The 21,519-nt window shown below is 37.6% G+C and overlaps 1 protein-coding gene across 3 annotated transcripts in view; it reads right to left on the minus strand.

Moving 5' to 3' along the window:
• Positions 1 to 21,519, minus strand: part of KANSL1 (KAT8 regulatory NSL complex subunit 1) — a 173,592-nt gene that overhangs the window by 113,168 nt on the left and 38,905 nt on the right. For all 3 annotated transcript variants that reach the window (XM_044745090.2, XM_014849432.3, XM_014849430.3), the window contains one exon: positions 16,766 to 18,137. In XM_044745090.2, coding sequence (XP_044601025.2) covers positions 16,766 to 18,054 — 1,289 coding nt within the window. In that variant the 5' untranslated portion in view covers positions 18,055 to 18,137. The remainder of the gene's footprint in view (positions 1 to 16,765; positions 18,138 to 21,519) is intronic.

The raw sequence follows: 21,519 nt of genomic DNA on the forward strand, positions 1-21,519 counted from the left end.
CCTGGGAGCGGACATGGCACCGCTCGTCAGGCCATGCTGAGGCAGCGTCCCACATGCCACAACTAGAAGGACCCACTACTAAAATATACAACTAGGTACTAGGGGGGATTTGGGGAGAGAAAGCAGGAAAAAAACCCCACAAAGATTGGCAACAGTTGTCAGCTCACGTGCCAATCTTTAAAAAAAAAAAAAAAAAGAATTTCTACTTTAAAGGTGTAGTCTGATTCATCAATGTCCATCTTCATTGCAAAGCCTTACACACTACTGGGATACAGTTAAAGTATACTCTTTCCTTAGGGTTGGTGACAATGAAAAGTGAGGGGAAGGAGTAAACAATCAGAGCAGAAGTACCCATATTATATGGTTTATAAAGATGCTTTCTCAAGATTTAACCTGAACTTTACTTTCTTCACCTGTAAAACAGACAAAAGCTTACTACATAACTGGAGAATGTTATAAAAAGTGATATAGCTATATAAACTGCATTCAGTATGAAAGTTGACGTTAGCACCCTTTCCCTTGCAAAAAAAGGTAACAACAACCAACCCAGTGGTTTTCAACCAGAGGTGATTTTGTCTCCCAGGACACATATATTTGTTGTCAAAACTAGGGGGGAAGGAGGGCACTACTGATGTTTAGTAAGTAGAGACCAGAGATGCTGTTAAACATCCTATAATGCACAGAACAGCACCCCCACAACAAAGAGCTATCTAGCACAAAATGTCAATAATGCCTACGTTGGGAAACTCCTGCCTAAACAAATTCATTTCCAGAAAACTACACAAACAAGGAGGAAAGAGAGTCTATATAGTTCCTACAGCCTATAAGAAATCTACTTAAAAGGTAGTCTAAAAACAATCCTACCTTATGGCAGTTATTACTCAAATGACAAATGAAAATTTCATGAATGTCAGAAAAATAGTCTGTCCTTCCAAGCGGTATTAAAAAATGCAGATAAAGTATGATTGAGAACCTATTAAATTTATTTTTCTAAATAACTGTAATAACATTCAAACCTGTGCCAGTTTAACTTCTGCGCTCAATGAGAGCAAAATGAAGTGACACTGCTCTCTCAGAAAGCAATCTGGGGGTAAAAATAGCCATCAAAATGATGATATTCTTTGATCTCAGAACCCAACCTAAAAGAAAGAGTACAATGTGCAAAAGTATTCACTACATAATGTTGTAATTATGAAAAACTGACAGTAATGTCCAACAGTGGATACATACTCAAAATCTAAATACCATTACTATTATGAATGTGCCAGACAATGGAATAAGATATAGGCATTTTACATACATTATCTCCTCTATCCTAACAAAAACCCCATGAGGGAAATGTTATAAGTCTCACATTACAGAAGAAACTAAGGTGCAAAGGTCACAGAACTAGCAAGCTAGAAAGCCTAGATTTAAATCCAGGTGGACCAGACTCTATAAAACTTCACCCCACTGTGCTAAACGGAATGCAATGAGTAACTGATGTAAAAATTTGATGGAGTATTATAAATCTAGTAAAAATAATCATGACTATGTATTAGATAAAGAATTTTATATCTAAACTGAGAATATAGACTTTTCAAATACCCATAAAAGGTTTAACAACTGACCATGTAATAGGTCATGAAGATAGAGCTTAAATTCCAAAAATCAGAAAGGATACAGGCCACATTCTTTGAACACAATGCTACAGGACTAGAAAGCAACAATTTTTTTAAAGGCTGGCCAAAAAAAGACAAATTAGACTGGAAAATTTAACACATCTTTCTAAATAATTATGCTGAAGACAAACCAAAATTGCTCTTATTTAGAAATGAACAATAAAGATATGACACACCAAACTCTTAGAATTTGGCCAAAGAACTAACTCAGAGAAAATGCTATAGCTATTAAATAAACGCTTATTTAAGAAAATAAGACAGATTGAATAAATGACCTAAACGTATAACTTAAACTGTAAACAAAAAGGCAAATTCAATCAATATAATTAAAAGTTATTTTTTGCAAATCACTAACTGATAAAGCAGAAAACTTTGTATCCAAGGGGGAAAAACCACTAGAAATGAAAGAGCAGATACAACAATAGAGTTGCAGCAATACAAATAATAGACCTATGGGAAGATTTTAAGAGATTACTAGGCAGAATTTCATGCCAGTAAATTTGAAAATCTAGACAAAATGAGTCATTTTCTAGGAAAATGTATTGCCAAAACTTGGTCATGAAGGAAAGAGGCTAATAAACCACAGAAGAAGTTTAAAATATAAGCAAAGATCCCCTCATAAAACTAAAACGGCAACTAGCTCAAGACATTTTAACTGTCAAGTTCTATCAAAACGTCAGCAAACAGATAATCCTTCTTAACTATTCCTAAGCACAGAAAAAGATAGGAAGATTCACCAAATCAGTCGGAGCCTACCATAAGCAGAGCCAGTAAAGGAGTAAACTATAAGCTGTTCCGAGTTATACATGGGGGGGTGGGGGGGTGAGGGGGGGTGGAGCGCTGCTCTCGGCCCAAAAAACACTTAATAAATCCCATCTGACATAAGCTAAAATAATAATCCAGATCATCCAGATAGTCAATATCTGATGGTGTCTAGCCTAAGAACTCCCCACTGGAATGTAAACTCCAGAGACAGCAGAGATTTTTGCCTATTTTGTTCACTGCACTATCTCCAGTGCCTTGAAGAGTTGCTGGCAAATAATAAGCACTCAATAAATATTTGTTGAATGAATTCAAGGTCAATCAACATCAGGAAATCATTTAAAGGCTCTAAAGGAAAAAAAACCTACTACCTCCACAGATACTGCAAAAGCATTGATAATATTTCAATATTCAGTTGAAATAAAAATTTTAATTGAGTTAGAAATTAAAAGAACTTTGCTTGACCTAACAAAGGAGAATTATTGCAAACCCATCGCACAAATCACACTCAATGACAAAACATAACTTCTCCAGTGAAAGTCAGGACGCAGGTAAGAGAGTCCTCTACCTTTGGTACTATGCAACCATGTACTAGAGGGTTCCAATGTGTGCAACCAGACAAGAAAAACAAATACAAAGTCTAACAACTGAAAAGGAGAAAACAAAAATGTCCCCATCTGTCACTAGGTGACTATCCACCTAGTAAAATCAAACAGAAATACCTGAAAGAATTGCTAAGAGTAGGAAAAGTCAGTAAGGCGCCAAACAAAAAGTCAACATATAAAAAGCGACAGTTTTCCCACACACCAACAAAAAATGCTATCATTCTTAATAGCATTAGAATCTGTAAAATACACAGAAATAAACATAAAAGAAGATGTACAAGACCTATAGAAAGAAAAGTATAAATTTTACTCTAGACACAAATGACCTCAGAGAAAAATATGACAATTTTAGAAGACCTAAAGTTGTCAAGATGTCGTATCTCCAAATTAATGTACAGTCACAAAACAATCCCAGTTGAAACTCCAATGTGATTTAAAGGAAGCCGATAAACTCAAACAGAAGATAATGAGCAACCAAAGTACCCTCACAAAAATATATATATAATTTTAAGAAAAAGGAGAGTGCGGTTACTCTATTAGATATTTAAAGCTATGGCTTTATTATATATATTTATATTTATTATATTTATTAAAGTAGTATATATTATATAATATATGTAATAGTATAGTATATATTATAAGTAGTAGTATATATTATAGATATATATCTATATATAGTAGCGTATATTATAATAGTATATATTATAGATAGTATGTTGAATACATTATATCATTTAAAGCTTTAATAATTCAAACTGTGATTTTTGATGCAGGAATTGACATTGGATCAATTAAAGAGAAGACAACACTAACAGATGTGTATATGGATTCAGTTTACAATAAAAGTGCCAATCCTAATCATAGTAAAAGGACGATCTATTCAATAAATTGCTTGGGGACAACGGGTTATCCATGGTGGGGTGGAGGATAAAGTTAAAATCTTACCTCAAACCAAACACAAAAAATTTTAAGAGCTAAACAAAAACTAAACAGTCATTCCTCTTAGAGAAAATCTTCAACAAAAGCCTTTCACTCCAAATAATTTCATTTCATTTCCTTCCCTCTCCCCAAACAATGACATCTCTTCTTGCTTCTCCTAGTTCTATCAATATTCTGCCAACTTTCTAGGACCAAAATCCAATCACATCACCAAGTTTCCTAAAGCGTTTAATCAATGAAATACGTTAGATTTGGAGTCAAGAGCTCTAGTACAACCTTGACTCTCATCCTAATCAACTTTAGCACAGTCACTTGACCACTCTGTCCCTAGGTGTCTCATCTGTAAACGACGAATTTGTGCTTATCTCCAAAGTGAGCTCTAAAATTCTCTATTTCATCAATCTTGCATCTGGACCTTACTTTCTCTTCCACGTCCACTGCCCTGGTTCAAAAGACTTTTATTAGGCTACTTGCTTTTAAGTCGTGCCCTGCTCCAAACCATCCTACACCTCCAATCCATCCAGCCACATCACTATCAAAGACTCTTTTATGAGCACTTTAATCATGCCATTCCATGTTAGTGAATCTCCACTCTTCTTAGGATAAAATCCAAACGTACTAGTCTGGCATTCGAAAACAATGTAATCCCAACTTACCCTTCCAACCTCACCTTCCACTTTCTTGAACTTTTTCTCTCTGGCAGATAGCTCTCTTCCCTGTGTTAATGAACACAACATCCTTGGACCTGACACACCCTATTTCCTCTTAGAAACCTAAGCGTCATCCTTGATCCAAATTAAACCTCCATCTTTTCTCAGGTCTTCTGATCACTTTAGCCCATAGTAAACACTCTTTCTTCCTAAATTTCAGCATTTAATGCCTGTACCATGTATCTAGTACTGAGCGTACACTGCCTAATTCTAATGCTTCCTTTTCTACTTGAAGGTGGGTGGGTGGGGGGGGGGGGGGAAATCAGTAACATAAATTATTTCTTGAAGGTAGGAACCAAGTTCTCAATTCTTAAATGTTTTCATGATTCCTTATTTTACTATCAGAGAAGTGTTTTCTTCCCTTCTGGGGGCCAGGTTAATCTTGATGATAGATGTTCCTGAAAGGCTAGCCCCCAAATAATTAAGTTACCTTGAAAATGTTTCTATTTATTACTCTTTGCTCAGAGAATTCTGGATCTCCTTTTCTGGAATTTCCATAGAGACACTTTTGACTATCCTTAGTGATGATACACCTTCGCTTCTACTCAGACTATCAACTATGGTAACTCCTCTGAACACTGCTGAAAGACCATCTACTAAAGGAGTATAAGCTGTAACTCTTTGAAGGCTGGTCGGCCAGGAAACATTCAAAGCAATACTGTGCCTTACCCCTCCATAAGTTTGTCAGCCAATCTAAAAATTGATGGATGAAATTAAGGAAAATCATCTCATCTAGTAGTACCATCACACTATTTAGAGTAAACCATGGAAGTGTAAATAATCTAATACTGCTTTGGACATTAATGAAAACAATAACTTCCCACACTTAATAAAAGATCAAAGTCACTCACCTCCCAACTCTTGGGCTCTGAGACCTACTTATTACCAAGTTATCATTTAGAATAAATTATGAGAAATCTCAATCAGGAGGACAACCACTGCACCAAGAAAACTTCCTGCAAATACAAAATTAGTCTTTCCACTTAAACTTCCAAGTCAAACTACTCCTGTGAATGCTTGAACGTTTCTGCGTAAGCGAACAATTTCAAATACAGCTGGGTAGAAGCAAAGTCAGTCTCACGCATGCCTGACTGTTTTCGTCTTACAAAGAGAAGTTCGGCCTGTCTTCCAGCCTTGTGAACAAAGATCTTGTAAAATTCACTATGCATAGGGTGTGCCCAAAGAATACTTGCTGGAAAAATCTGCTGGGGGAGTGCCAGTTGAAAAAGGAAAACATTTTCACCCAGTTGGAAATCTAGAGAAACAGTGGTTGCAGCAACTGAGCTGAAAATCCTCAAGATCTGAAGGAAAATTTGTTTTAGGAAAATCCCAGATCTTTTCGTTCTCGGAGTAAAATTCTATGAAAGGCAACTAAATGAATCAATGAAGGATTCAACTAATTACCTTTATGCATCTAAAAAGTAGTAACTGAAATTCTGCCTTGGATATTTGGAGCATCAGAAGGCAACCAGTCCCTTCTTTGTTCAATATAAATGAACTTTACAATCGGTAATATTTTTAAAAAAACGACGATGAAAAGTTTTTTAAATTATTTTGCTTATTTTGGGAAAAAGGGAGAGAGAGAGATGACTGTTTTCCATCAGAGATATTTACTTCCAAAGCATAACACTCCAACAACAGCTTTTTTAAGCGAAATACTCAGGATATCCATCTGGTAAAAGCCTTTGTCTTTACTCTCTCACTACTCAAAATCCTCAGGATTCATAGTTTGTAACCTCACTTTCTTCATTGCCGTAAGTGGAACACAATCAAAAATAAAACAGTTACTACAGGCACATGCAGGCACCAGGGTGCCTCATGAGAGAACAAGTGAGCAGACTGCCGCAGCTCTGCCGCTGATTCCCCGATAGGACCCAGGCTGAGGGTCCCCTATGGAAATGCAGGCAGTGGGAGCTACATGGGGGGTCACCTGGCCACTCAGCATCCCTCAGCAAAACAGACAGTAGGCCTAACAGCGAGAAAAGCCTTTGCCATCCCAGCCTGGGTCTCCTCATTACAAAACAAGAGACATCATCTTTCAAAAAGGTACAATCCAGATTTTATAAGGGAGGAATTTAAGCCTAGGAAGACTAAAAGAAAAAACTAAAAGTAACAATTCTCAATAGTACTCCAGAACTCTTTCTACTACACTGCTCCCTCTTTAGTACTAATCCCACAAACGCTAAGAAAAATAATAACCCCCAGTTCAATCCTTCAGATTTTCTGGTGATTATCAAATCAATAAAAATAAGATATCAAATGTTAACCACAAATTCCATATTCAGGCACTGAAATGACACAAATTCATGTAAGCGGGTGGGAAACAAATCAGGATATTCAGTTTCTATTGCATGCCTTTCCAGTTCTTATAGTAACCAGATTTACCAGAAGAGGTTTCTTGGGGGAAAATACTTTAATAAATTCTAAGTACACAGTTACAATTCATATATCAGCTGTAAGCACAACGGAAAGCTAAAGGAGAAAGAACATAAAATACTTTCATATCATAAAAGATTTCTTTTTCCACCAACTGGGGAAATAAGAGGATTTTTCCACATAAATTAAAATATAAATCACCCCTTTAGAATGTCAGAAATGTTTATTTTACCCATTTGATGGGGCGGGGGAATATGAAACAGGTCACTTCTCTGGATTATTTATTACAGTAAAAGAAAACTATTTAACATCATCCCTCACGGTCAATGCTACGCCCATCAGTGTACTGTGCCGTCAGAGAGGTGTTAAAGAGCTATGGGCCTTCAGGTTGCTCCATTTCTTGAAATAGAATCTTCCTTCTGCTCCCTCCCAATCAGTTCAGGAGAAAAATAGTAGAAAGAACTAGCTTTTATATTCACCATGACCTCAAGCAAATTATTTAATGTATCTACAGTCTTGGGTCTCAACTACAAAATGAGGCTATCACCTTCATCACATGAATATTTTAAAGAATAAGGATACTAAATGTAAACCACCTAATATATATAGAAGGTGTGATCAACACACATTAATTCCCTTGTTTCCTTCTCCTTTCTAAAAATCAGTCCCGTCACATTTCCTAGATGCTATGTCTGCCCTATTGAAATGGTCCTCAACCCATCCGACTTCTATTTCACAAAAGAAATGAGTAACAGGGTTTTGCAGGCTAAAGGTATAATTTGTTTAAGTTACAGACCATTATACTTTTCCTCAACTACTTTGTATTACTATAATGTCTCTTTCATATAAAGTTAAATGCCATATTTTACATAATGTTTCATAGATCTTTTTTCATCAACCAAGTCAATTTGACACTGTTTCCACTGAGCTAGCTAGTGTTTATACCCAGGCTGTGGGTAAACAGCCCAGATTTCTTATTAGCTGTGTGACATTAAGCAAGTTACTTAAACTTTTCATTCCTGAGGCCAACTCTGCAAAACCAAGATAATATTTGCCTCACTGTACTGTGAGGATTAAATAAATTAATGCATGTAAAGCACTACCAACCTCAAAACATTCAACAAATGTAGGCTATTATTTTTTCCCTATCAACATGTCTCAACTCTGTTGTCTGATTAGGCAAAGTTGGTTAAAAATGTTGTTTCCTAGCTCAACCAAACCAGTTCGGTCAAAATCGTCCTGCAGCTCTGTGATCTCCCAGGTTTCAGGTTAATTTAATCCCAACGGTCCTCAGCTCTGTCTCCCTCAGTTTCTATCTTCCCAGGATGCATCCCTCAAGTACTAGAAGAACAAATAGGAAACAGGGAATAAAGAGCGAGCAAGAAAATGGCCACTATACATATACAATTATCATTCAACTCCCTGGCTCATGCCCCTTATTCTTATAAGCAAAACTAAAACAACTTATAAGAAAACGATTTAAAATAGAATATAACCCCTCTTCCTAGTTACCATTCCTCAATCTCCACTTTCCTCCCAAAATAATTTTCTCCACAAGTCCTCTTATCTGAGTTCTGAATATATCTATATAGCCGCTACAATGCTACTAAATAGGTTGCCAGAGCAACCCACAAATGTACAATTTAACAACTTTTCAGTATATTCTGTTTGAGGAATAGACTCTCCAGATACTTTAATCAATTGAGATTGATTTCAAAGCAATTTTGTTTACCACTTTGGTGCAAAAACTTTTCTTCATAATTATACAAACATAAAATCAAACAGATAGGTTAAAGTTGCCACAAAGCCTTACTTAATGGGAATCAAAATTAGTAAGATTTACTCATTATATTATATACTGATCCCCTTATACCGGTTCAAATTTACAGAAACTCAATGCTCTCTTTACAATGAATACATGAGCACAGTTTTCCGAGATACACAGTGGGAAATAAGAAAAAGACAATGAACTGGAAGACATGAAAGGACATGACGTTAGGCATGAATTTCTGCCTCACTCACAAAATAATCTAGTCCATTCTGGTCTTCCTTTAGGAAGAGGTTAGAGAAACTAAAGTACTATTTATTTGAAATAAATGTGGTCCCAAGCTTTTCCTTTTCTAGTAAAACAATTTATTTTATCATGCTGATGGAATCTAATAGGGTGCTCTGCAAATAACACTGAAACCTCTGGGTATAACCAACAGCCAAAAATGTTAAAGGAAAATTAGTGAATGCCCAGTGCATTCAATAACCTCCCCCACCTGCTCCTTCTCCATCTCAACATATCCATCCAATTCTGCCAAAATCTGTGAATCACCCATAATACTTCTTCCCTGTCTCTCAACGTCCACTCACCACATCCCAGTCACAAGTTCTAATCACCGCACTTCCAATATTCAATTCTCTCATTCTTCCCTGTCAAAGGCTGAGTCCACCGTTCTCTCTTATCTTGCTTACTACAACAGCCTAACCAGTCTCCCAAGTCCACATCCACTCCACTCTTCACACAGTAAGAGGGATCTTAAAAAAAAAAACCAATGGGGGCCAGCCGGTGGTGTAGTGGCTAAGTTTGCACACTGCGCTTTGGCAGCCCAGAGTTCACAGGTTCGGATCCCAGGTGCAGACCCAGCACTGCTCTTCAAGCCATGCTGTGGCGGCATCCCACATAAAATAGAGGAAGATTGGCATAGATTAGCTCAGCGACAATCTTCCTCAAGCAAAAAGAAGATTGGCAACAGGTGTTACCTCAGGGCCAATCTTCCTCACAAAAAACATAAATAAAAAATTTTTAAAACCCTCAATAATATCCAGACCCTGTCAATGGCTTCACAATAATTTTAAACCTGAGATGCCCTACAAGGTCACCTGTTATGATCTAGCCTCTGGCTACCTCTCTGGCCTCCCTTCTCAACACTCTCCTTACACTTTGCTCTGTTCTAGAAACGATCAAGCACCTCCCATTCCCAAGGCCTTACCACATGGTGTTTCCTCCGTCTGTAACATCCTCCCCTTCTTCACCATCAACTGCTTTTCATCATTCAGGTCTCAGCTTCCATGTTACTTCTTCAGGATACTCGCTATAACATCCCCACCCATCTTAATGAGATGTTCCTCATATGCACCCTCAAAGCACTCTGAACTTCACTTTTGTGGCACCCACAACCACTGTAAATACATCATTAACTATGTGATTACTTGCTTAAATAATTAATCTCTGTTTCTAACCTATATTACCCATGAGGGCAGGGCAGGGATTATGTCTCTCTTACCACTATATATCCCTGGGATCTAGCACTTCCACACATAGTGGGCACTCAATACATCTGATAAATGAATTAATCAAAGTCACCAATGTAAGACTTTGAGGCCTCTCTGTATAGGTCAACTCCTTCCGTCTGTTTATACAGGATTGCTTGGAAGCCCATTTCCTGATTCTTACCACTTGCTGGGACTTAAAAGGAATACAGAAACCTTCATTTTGAAGATACTGGCAGAAAACCCAGACCTTCATGAGCTATTAGAGTTATTTTGTAAACTGAATTCTTATAGTCACCCAAACTCGAAACTTCAATCATCTATGATGATCCCTCTTTCACCACCCCCATACATTCACTGCTACTGAGTCCCATTAAATCTACTTCTGCATCATCTCTGGAATTTTCCCCTTCCCTTTTTACACTACATTCATCACCCTTACCTATAAATTAGGTCTCTAAAATATCCCCACTTTACCCACCAAAGCCCCATCCCTTTTAGCCTCTGTCCTCTCTGTATATGCTGTGCCTTTGACCTATACTGACATACCTCAATAGGCCAAAACCGAGAGAAAACTTTGTCAAAATCCTAGCCACCCTTCAAGGTTCATTTCTAATATGGCTTCTTTCCAATTCCATCAACTATCTGTGATCTCTTCCTATTTCATTTGTATCACAAGTATTTACCTTCTATTACTATGGACCAGGCACTCTTCTAAGTATTCACCTTTGTCTTACCATGTCTCCACTCCATATAAAAACTATAAACTTCTTGAGAATAGAGAATCAATTAATTCACCTGTAGCATTTACTGTGTCTTACACACTTGCTCATTCAATGAGTACTTACTGTATGATCACTTTAACATTATCATAAAAGAGTACTTTCACTCAACTTCAAAGAATGAAAACACCAGTCACAAGACAACAGAAAACATTTGCAGCAACTAGATCTGCAAATGGGTAACTCCCAAATTCCTCTTGCTTCACTTCCCTCCTTCAGAATCACATAAGAAGCACCAAGAATAATTCTCATTACTTACGTATCTTCTCAGAAAAAAGAAAAGGGGAGGGAAGAGGGAGAAAATACAGAAGTTCCTATTTCTGCCACTTGATGTTATATGCAGGCTAGCAGATAAATAAGGGGCATTAAATCAAAGTGTTCAGCAAATAAAAGTCTACTCAGCTCCGAAGTAACTTCTATAAGAACACAATGGGAACTATTCCCATATGTGTATCCCATACACTAAGAAATACAATAATCACTTTAAAAGAGTATGAGAAAGAAAAATAAAAACCTAAGGCACTAAAAGAATCAAAGCTCTAAGTCACAAAAAAACTGTTTCGTTTCAAATTACACCAGTGATTTATAAGGACTTTTTGCCTCAGCTTCCCCAAATGCAAAACAATGGTGCTGAGAACAGCTCCATAGATGTTATTTAAAGATAGAGTAGGGGCCAGCCCCATGGCCAAGTAGTTAAGTTTGCGCACTCTGCTTTGGCAGCCCAGGGTTTCACCATTTCAGATCCTGGGTGTGGACCTGGCACCGCTCATCAAGCCATGCTGAGGCGGCATCCCACATAGCACAACCAGAAGGACCTACAACTAGAATATACAACAATGCACTGGGGCACTTTGGGGAGAAGAGGAGGAAAAAAAAGACTGGCAACAGACGTTAGCTCAGGTGCCAATCGATAGAGTAGTCACAATTCAAAGTAGTTTGAGCCCTAGAGATCATCTAGTTCAATTCCCTCATTTTTATTAGAAAAGTGGTTACATAATTAGCCCTACAGCTAGTTTATAGCAGAGAAGGGTTAGATCTTAGGTCGCTTTAAGAGAGAGACCTCTAACATTCCTTGCACTCCATCAACCTGTAAGAGGATAAGGAATAGGAAAATAAGGACAAATCTAGTTGACTGCCACCTTTGGCAACATCATCTGTGTATATTTAATAAACTCAAGTAGGAGCTACAACACAAAGCATTCCAGACTACCTAAAAATCAAAATCTACAAACAGACTAGTAATTAATTCATTACACCCTAAAGTCTTCATTAACAACTCCAAGAGGGTAAAATTCCCCAGAAGGAAAGGGAAGTCACTGCAATCAAGACAACCCAAAATTCAAATAACTTCTTCAGAACTGAACATCTGGTTTATTTTAACCCAACCTTGATCTGAAACAGACTCCAGAAGGCTATCAGATAAATAAAACATAGGTTAGCATAAATTAAACCAAAAATAAAAACATGAAAATAAAACAAGAACAGGGATAACAAAATGAAGCCAAGAATGAGGCCTACAAAAAGGTAACAATAAGCCCTACAAGCTTCGATCTAAACTTCCAAAAGTCAACAGGAAAATAGAAACCAAGTGAACAATACAAATATATAGCATCCAAGTAATAAAAACAGACTAAAAGCTTAGGAAAAAATACAATTATTCTTGGTTACATATCTTTCTCCCTGAGGTCCTTATAAAGAAGACATTCTGTAATACAAAGAATATTTAAAGTGTATAAAAGAACATATAGTATGCTCAGTGGTCACAATGAAATGTTTTATGGGATTACTTTTATACTGACCCTCAAGATAAGCCTATAGTAACAGTTCAGAAAGAAAGAGAAGACAGGCGTACATAATGTCCAGGTACCCAGAAGGTTGCTGATCTAACATTAACATTTAACAGAATAAATGGAAAAAATTATTTTCTTAACAGCAAGTACTTACTATAGAAGATTATAAGCCACAAGGGCCAAGAAAATGAAAACCAAATTTAGCAAAATGAGATATGGGTCCAGGAATCCATTAACAAAATAGCATAACAAAACTCTTAGAGGGAAAAAGAGAAGGAACACAAAGAAAAACTAAAGTGAGAAAAAGAGTGTGTGCACAGAAGTACACACACAAGCACACACTCAACAGTTGTATATTACATACATATGAGCTGATAACTAAATGCTTTTATTTCTACTTCTACAATTAAGAATTAAACAGTAAGGTATGTATTGAAACATACAGCCTTCTTGCTAGTCCCTTGATCAAGGAGAGGTTTAAATTCCTGCTTTGTCAAGTGATGTTACTAAACACTTAATACAGGTCAAACCCAGTATGATGCAGAATTTCCAAAGAAGCAGATACGCGTACCAAGACAGGAAGATATATAAGACATTTGAGGAAGATCTTCCAAAAAGAGTTTAAAATGAAAAGATGTAACAGTTTTAAACTAAACATAAAATCAATTAAAAAATTAAGAAAAACAGAACACTTCTTTAATATGCCTCATCTAGCAATATAGAATTTACTAACTATAAAGTATAATACAACGATAAACGCAGAATTTGCCAAAAATTCAACAACATAAAAATCAATCACTCTGCTACTGCTAGAAAAAAGAAAAACAAAGGAATTCTTGATGAAAGCTTGTAATTTTCACAGAACCATTCACTTGTAATTTAAGCAACATCATTTAAAAACAATTCATTTCAACTCTCCTCTACCTAATATTTTCACCAAGGCTGCCTAGACTAAATCTAGCAAGTTTATCTCTGGCAGAAGTACTTCAGCAAAGGAGTGAAATATTAGGCTACTCGAAGGAAGAAGAAAGTTAAAATTCATCAGCTGGGTCAAGCTCCTGAAGACTTAACTAACTTCTTATTCTAGGACTGAAGAATTATAAATGTGATTATGAGATCTGGGAGGGACTATTAAATTACAAAGAAAGGGCTTCACAGCCTCCAAAGAACAACTTCCCCTTTTGTTTCTTTTTTAATCAAAGCAATGCCTCCAATATCACTGTCTGGCCAACTGTTGAAAACCTTTAAAATAGTCAGTCAACAAATACCTGGCTAAGATATCAGTCTTAGGAGTCAATCTGGTGACCTTGCTCAACAAGAAGTATTTATGCCTTATTGGTGGTTTTAACTTAATTAAATTCAGTTATATCCTAAGGAGCAAAAAGTATATTTTTACTTGACAGTACTGTTAGTGCCAAAATTTTCCTTACTTTAATATGATCTGATGCATGGAAATTCAACTTCTTAAAGCATTATTTAGCTGACTTAATTGTAAGAGGACTCAACTGATCCCAGAAAGTTTCCTAAAATGATCCCTTACCTGTCCTTAATACTTCACACCCTTGCGATCAACAAACTGTTATGTGAGAAGAATGCCCACAACTAAGTAATGAGTGAATGGACTAAGAGGTCTTTGCGAATCACTAATTATCCCACAGAATAAGAACAGTTCTCTTAGATATTCTGATTTCACTGAATTGCAACAGTTACCCACAACATTACCAAAACTTAGAAATGTTTTCAATACAATGTACCCTGAAAACAAGAAACTTACAGATTCTAGATGTTCTTTTTCTCAAATAGACAAGGTACACAAAATAAAATGCTTCAATTACAGTTATTTGTCATGTGAAATTACTCCTAAACACAAAATATTCAACGTTAACCGAGATTTTTTTTTTCCCAAATGAGATGTAATTTGCTTGGTTTTTTTAAGGTATGCTTTTTGGTGAGGAAGATTGGCCCTGAGCTAACATCTGTTGCCAATCTCACCCCAACCCCAACATTTTTTTTCTCCCAAAAGTCCCAGTACATAGCTGTATATCATAGTTGTAAGGACTTCTCTAGTTCTTCTATGTGGTATGCACCCACAGCATGGTTTGATGAGAGGTTACGTAGGTCCAAGGCCAGGATCCGAACCAGTGAACCCCACGCTGCCGAAGCAGAGCACAAACTTAACCACCACACCACCAGACCGGCCCCAACCAAGATTTTTTTTGAAGCAGTGGTTTATGCAGCAAAGTCAGTGGGCATAATGCCACAAATATCGGCAGGCTGATTTAAGCTATTAATCCATTTAACTAAAGGTAACTATGTTACAGCAGTAGCAAGCCTCTGAAATATATTTGCTTTAGATCTGAATACAGAAGTGGGACTCTTGAGTACACAGTAAACTAACAAATGGTAATGGAACTAGGTCTACAAGGAAGAAATTCAGCAAAATTATCCAGACTTTTTCTCTCAAAATAGAAACACAAACCAAAATTTATGTTTCAGATAGAGTGTTATCCACGTGGATAACATAAACAAAACCAAAAAAAAAAAAAGGAAATTTACTTAAGTTTAAAAGCATAGCTGTCTCAACGTCTTCAGTAAAAATCTTAGCCACTTTTTACTGTAGACAAGGAAAAACCAATTATTCAAACATATCCACCTATTTCAGACTTTACCAGTAATCCAACCTTTCCAACATCCCTACCCCTAAAGAGGAAACGAAAGAGGATCTACTAGTCAACTCTCCTGACCCTCTTCTCCAACTTCTCATAATTCTCTCTCTCCTAACACTTACAAGTAGATAAACGTAGACTGATTTATCTTAAGGAGATATGCTGTACTGCTTTGCAGGATTAGGAGAGACAAACTGGAGGAAAGCACCTATGGCTCCACCATGCCATTTGGAGTGCCATGCAAGGCTCATTTAGAATTCTCCTCAAACCAACAGATTTGGGGAAAAAACCAGTAAGAATTTATCCCAAATGTGTCAATATATTTAACTGAGAGACAGTAAAATCTAAATCTGATAAAGATGGGCTCTTTTAGGAAGACAATCAAGTTGTGAAAGTGGATTGTGCTTGAAGGCAACCTATAAAATACTCTGAAGCATTTTCTGATTATTAGTCCTTAAAATGTAAGGAAATCTCAAGTGTTAAAATTGAAGACTGGGTACATTCTCTGCTGAAAGTTCAATTAAAAGCAACTATAGGGGCCGGCCTGGTGGCGCAGTGGTTAAGTGCGCACGTTCCACTTCGGCGGCCTGGGGTTCACGGGTTCGGATCCTGGGTGCAGACATGGCACCACTTGGCAAGCCATGCTGTGGTAGGCGTCCCATGTCTAAAGTAGAAGAAGATGGGCACAGATGTTAGCTCAGGGCCAGTCTTCCTCAGCAAAAAAGGAGGATTGGCAGCAGATGTTAGCTCAGGGCTAGTCTTCCTCAAAAAAAAAAAAACCAACTATAAATTCCAGGGACGTTAACTAGGTCAACTAAACTTTTGTCCCCATTTACTAGTAACAAAATTTGAAGTCAAGCCATAGAAACTTACAAAAATATCCTATGTACAGCTTCAAAAGAAAACAATTATTCACTCTGAAAGAAGTATGGGTACAGTTTTACAAATAAGATGTTGTCTAATTTTTTCTTAATAAGATTTCAAAAGGAAATTAGCAGCTATTAGCCTACAGCAACACAACACTATACCAGAAACAGCTCTCATTTCTTTACTAGCAGGTAAATGTACCCACCTATCTAAAATCAGGGAAAAGACAAATGTAACTTAGGCACCTGTATACAAAGAATCCCATTCTCCCCGTGATAAGAATTCATCAAGTCTTTTTCCCTTGTTCCAACATTTCTCAAGAATGACATTATGTGTGGGTTCTACTCACAGGGGCACATGGCGCTGCTCAGGATCAGCCCTGGTCAGTTCTTCCTCTTCAACATCAGACTCTCCTCCTGAACTACTGTCGGTGACATCTGAATCAAATGCTTGTTCACTGCACCTCAAGTTGGCTATACCACTGGCTGTAAACCTCTCCAATTCTTCTGAAATCGAATCGCTTTTCAGGAAGTTGCTAAGTCCCTCTGAAGTGGTGGTCTCACTGGCAGCTTTTCTCAATGCAGCTTCAGCCTTTCGAGTTAGCATCAACTGGCTCCGGGGCCTCAAGGATTCCAAGTTTGGCAGCTTGCTCAAAGTTTTCTCTAAAAATCCACCCAGCTGATGCTGTATATGCCTCTCCACTTGCTTGGCTTGCACAACCTGTAAACGCTTCTGTAACCTGCGGGCACGGCTCTCAATATCAGCCTGCCGCCGCAGTAAAGCTGTTATCCTTGTGTCAGAATCTAAAGCACTGAAAAGAATGGAAGACAAGGGAGACTTTTTACCCTCTAACTTGACACCCCCCAAGTTAGAACTGGAGTCTGTGCCGGGTGATAACCTACTGCTTCCTTGAAGTGCTGGCTGTTCCATGGAATTTACAGAAGATTTGTTTGCAGTGCTATTATTGCTAAATATAGTTGTGTGTTCTACGTCAAGGCTTCTATGTGGAAGAGTGCAATTGGTCATACCCCCCTTCAAGTCCCCAGATTCAGACGCCACCACTTCACCCCCCTGAAGAGAAGATGAAGTGAGAGCTCGTTTTCCCCCATGGAGAGGAGTGGAATTGTCATGATCAGAATGTGTTGAACTTTTAGTCAATTTCTTAGCCAATCCATTTACAGGTGCTTGTGGCAGAGCTGTCTGACCACTCGTATTCATGGTTCTAAGATTTTCTAAGGAAAATTCCAAAACTGGCTGTCTCCCCAACAGCTCAGCTCGGAGTTCATAGGACTGAGATAAAAGAGGGTGAGATTTAAGGACTGTCTGCTTGCTGAAGACTCCTTGCAATTTCAACGACTCCTTTGAGGGAACAGATGTCACATCGGAGCAGAGATAAGATGCCACCAGTGGTTGCAGCTTTCCCAAGTCTTCCTTGGTAGGGTTATTTCGGAAGTCTAAACTAGGATCCTCTGCAGCAATGGCTTTTCTTTTGGTTCCGTTGGCAGCAATAAGGATGTTGGCGTTGCCGTTATTTTCGGCACTGCCAGGGGACAAAGTGGAGGATGGGGGAGCCAGTTTGAACCGGATATGGTGTGCTTCAGCTGCTGCGTCAGTGAGAGCGGGCGCCATCGCAGCCATTCAGCACAGAGAGACAGGAAGTCCAGCCTCTCCCGGTGCCGAGGCCAGCTCCACGGCCCCTTACTGCCTCCCCAGAGAACAGACTAGAAGAGAAAGAAGAAAAGGAAGTTAGAAATACAAGCACATTAAAAAACAACACACATGTTTTTAATACAAACACTACTTGAGGCTGTTACCCAAACTCTGCCTCCAGAAAGAAAACACTCTTAACCATTCTGGAGACTAGAATATCCTTTGTGAAGAGGAAATGGGGAAGGAGGAGGGGGCAATCCCTGCACAAGACAAAGAATTCCACCCTTCTCTTTTGTCGCTTGTTACCATAGACTGAAAGTAGCCAAAAGAGAAGTTCCATTCCGAGAGAACCGCAGATTGTTAAAGTTAAATCATCTGCATTTAAAAGAAAAATCTCTTTAAAACTTCTTGAAATTAGTGAATTGAAGGCAAATGTGTCAAACTAAACACTTAGCAATTAAACAGAAAACAATTAGTAAGGAGCGCTCTCTCATCCCTACCAAAAAGTTTGTATGCCAAATGTCATAGGTCTGTGCATTTTTCTGGCCAGAGAATCCAGTGTTCAGCAGCTTCTCACTTCTCAGCAAGACATATCATACGAGCTTAACTGTCACACCAGTAATACCAGTTTGCTTGATCAGTTTTCTTTCACTGTCCTCAGTAAAACCCACCTTTCAAATTAATTGCCCAATGTGTCTCTTTTTCCCTTTTCCCCAAAACTTCTTGAAAGAATAGTACAAATAGCAGTCTCTGCACTTCCCTCTTCTATAACCTGGCTTCTACGCCTACTGCTCTGGCAAAGGTCACCAGTAATCTTAGCATCAAATCCAATGGTCAAGTCTCAGTCCCCATTCTATTTGACATCTCTGGAGCGTTAGGTAGTGCTAACCACCCCATTCTTGAAATTCTCCTTTCCTGATGTCCTTGACACCAAGGGCCCTTCTTGTGCCCTCTTCTCTCTCAACTCACCTCCTTAGCAACCACCACTACTAAGTACAGTGAGGCCTCCTAATACTGGGAAAAAACTTGCTGAGCAGCACTAATCAATATTCCCACCTCTATGTTCCTCAAGCTCCCTGAAACTCAAAATTCACTTTCTTCTTGCAACACACTTACTCCTCATGCCGTTTTATCATCTCAGGTAACGGCACTGCTTTCATTTAGTAATCCAAGCTAAAAACCTCAGTCATCTGCCTCTTCTTCATCCCCTTTGGTTTACTTGGTCTGAGAGCAAAAGGAAATCCATGTAAAGAACTAAGCCAGCTGTTCTTCAAGTGTGGTCTGTGGACTTCTTGGGAGCTCAAAAACCATTTCAGGGGTCCACAGGATCAAAGTTATTTTCATAGTAACACTAAAACATTATTTGCCTTTTTTCACTGTGTTGACATTGGCAGTGAGGATGCAAAAACAAGGCTGAACAAAATTGCTGGGACCTTAGCACAAATCAAGGCAGAGGCACCAAACTGTACTAACAGTCACTGGTGATTGTATTCTCTACTTATTTACAGGTTAAAAAAAAAAAGTCAGTCAGTTCCACTTAACAATATCCTTCATGAAACTACGAAAATTTTGAATTTTATTAAATCTCCACTCGAGTACATGTTTTTAAAATAGTCTGTGTGATGGAAGGCAAAGTACCCACAAAGACGTTTAGCTGTTTTAAGAAGTCTGAGTAAAAGCACTTGTACGACTGGGCTGCAAGGTGAACTAGAAACTTTTCTCATGGAATATTATTTTTACTCGGCAGAACGAATGACAAACTACTGTTATTCAGACTTAAGTTAGCAGACATATTCTCAAAAATGAATAAAGTAAACCTGTCACTTCAAGGAAAACCACTGACAATGTCTGCTGCCAAGCATAAAATCTGAGTTTTCAAGAAAAAAATAACTATTTTGAAAACATGTATCCACCACCATGAACTTGAATATTTTCCCAATACTTAAAATGCCATTTCTCACTCACAACTATCACAACTAGAATATACAACTATGTACTGGGGTGGCTTTGGGGAGAAGAAGAGAGAGAAAATGATTGGCAATGAATGTTAGCTCAGGTGCCAATCTTTAAAAAAAAAGCCATTTCTGATTAAATAGATTACTGTTGATATTAATGAATTTTTGATACCGTATAATTAAATGGGTCAACATTTGGAAGATCTGCATAACTCAGTGAATGACCAATGCACGTTAGAAACTCATGCATGGGTAAAAGCAAGTGCAAGATGTAGACCAATGGATTTTAACGGAATAGAGTACAAAAAGTTCATTAATATGGTATTAGATTCCACATTGGAACTAACCTTTATGAAACTACTACTCGTATTGTCAAAGAATATCAACACTTATCTGAAAGGGCTATTAAAATACTTTTCTCTTTTCCAACTACATATCTGTCTGAGGCCAGCTTTTCTTTACACACTTCAACCAAAACAACGTATCAGAATAGAACGCAGAAGCAGATATGAGAACTCAGCTCTTTTTTATTAAGCCAGACATCAGAAAGATTTGCAAAAATGTAAAACAATGCCACTCACTAAATTTTTTTGTTCTGGTAAAAAGCTTTTTTTCATAATATATAACAAGTTTGTTATTTTAAAAATGAATTAGTAAATAACTCTTGAAAATTTCTTGAAGTTTCTAATACATCAACTATTGATAATAACCCATAAAAGCTCTTCATGGTTCTCAACATTTTCTAAGAGTGAAAAGGGGCCTTGAGACCAAAATGTTTGCGAATCACTAATTAAAGCAACATCTTCCCCCCTTAAAAAAAGGAGAGCAATTTCCCATTTGGTCAAACATTTTTATCTTTAGATCAATACCAACATGGTAGGCCCTATAGGACTACACTAAGATTCTTTATTCTATGACAATTCAAATCAATGATATCAAAATATTTAAGTAAACGACAAAACATCCATACAAATACCAATACACATACAGGACAAATTTGTTTACTGTCTATATAACTGCCAAAAATTTCTTGCTCTAAGATTGTATTTTAAAGAAAATCCTATGAAATAACTAGATCTTCTGGGGCTGACAAGTTTTATCCTTATGGACTTTCTGGCATATGGCATCCTGTGTGACACAAACTGTTCTATGTCCACTTTTCCTATTTCTGATTTAAAATTTAGTAATAACTCCTAGTATAGTATAAACAGTTGTGTCACAAACCAACTGACAGATGAACCAACCTAAGTTATTTGTTGAAAGTACCTTGAGTCAGTTTTATAATTCACAAGCGTTTTCTCCCATAAAAAAAAAAATCACTCAGATCTTTTCCATCAATTCAATCTCCTCTTCTTTTGAATTGATATCAGTACACAGTTGACACTAGCAATCCAGGGAGGCCTATTGTCAGAGCCAGATGATTAATACAACATGTAAGAAGAGTAGTTGTAGCCTCTACCCAAGAGCACTGCAGTTAGGTCTCAGCAGTGGCAGGAAA

This window comes from Equus asinus, chromosome 13, assembly GCF_041296235.1.
Source record: "Equus asinus isolate D_3611 breed Donkey chromosome 13, EquAss-T2T_v2, whole genome shotgun sequence".
Classification (NCBI taxonomy): Eukaryota; Metazoa; Chordata; class Mammalia; order Perissodactyla; family Equidae; genus Equus; species Equus asinus.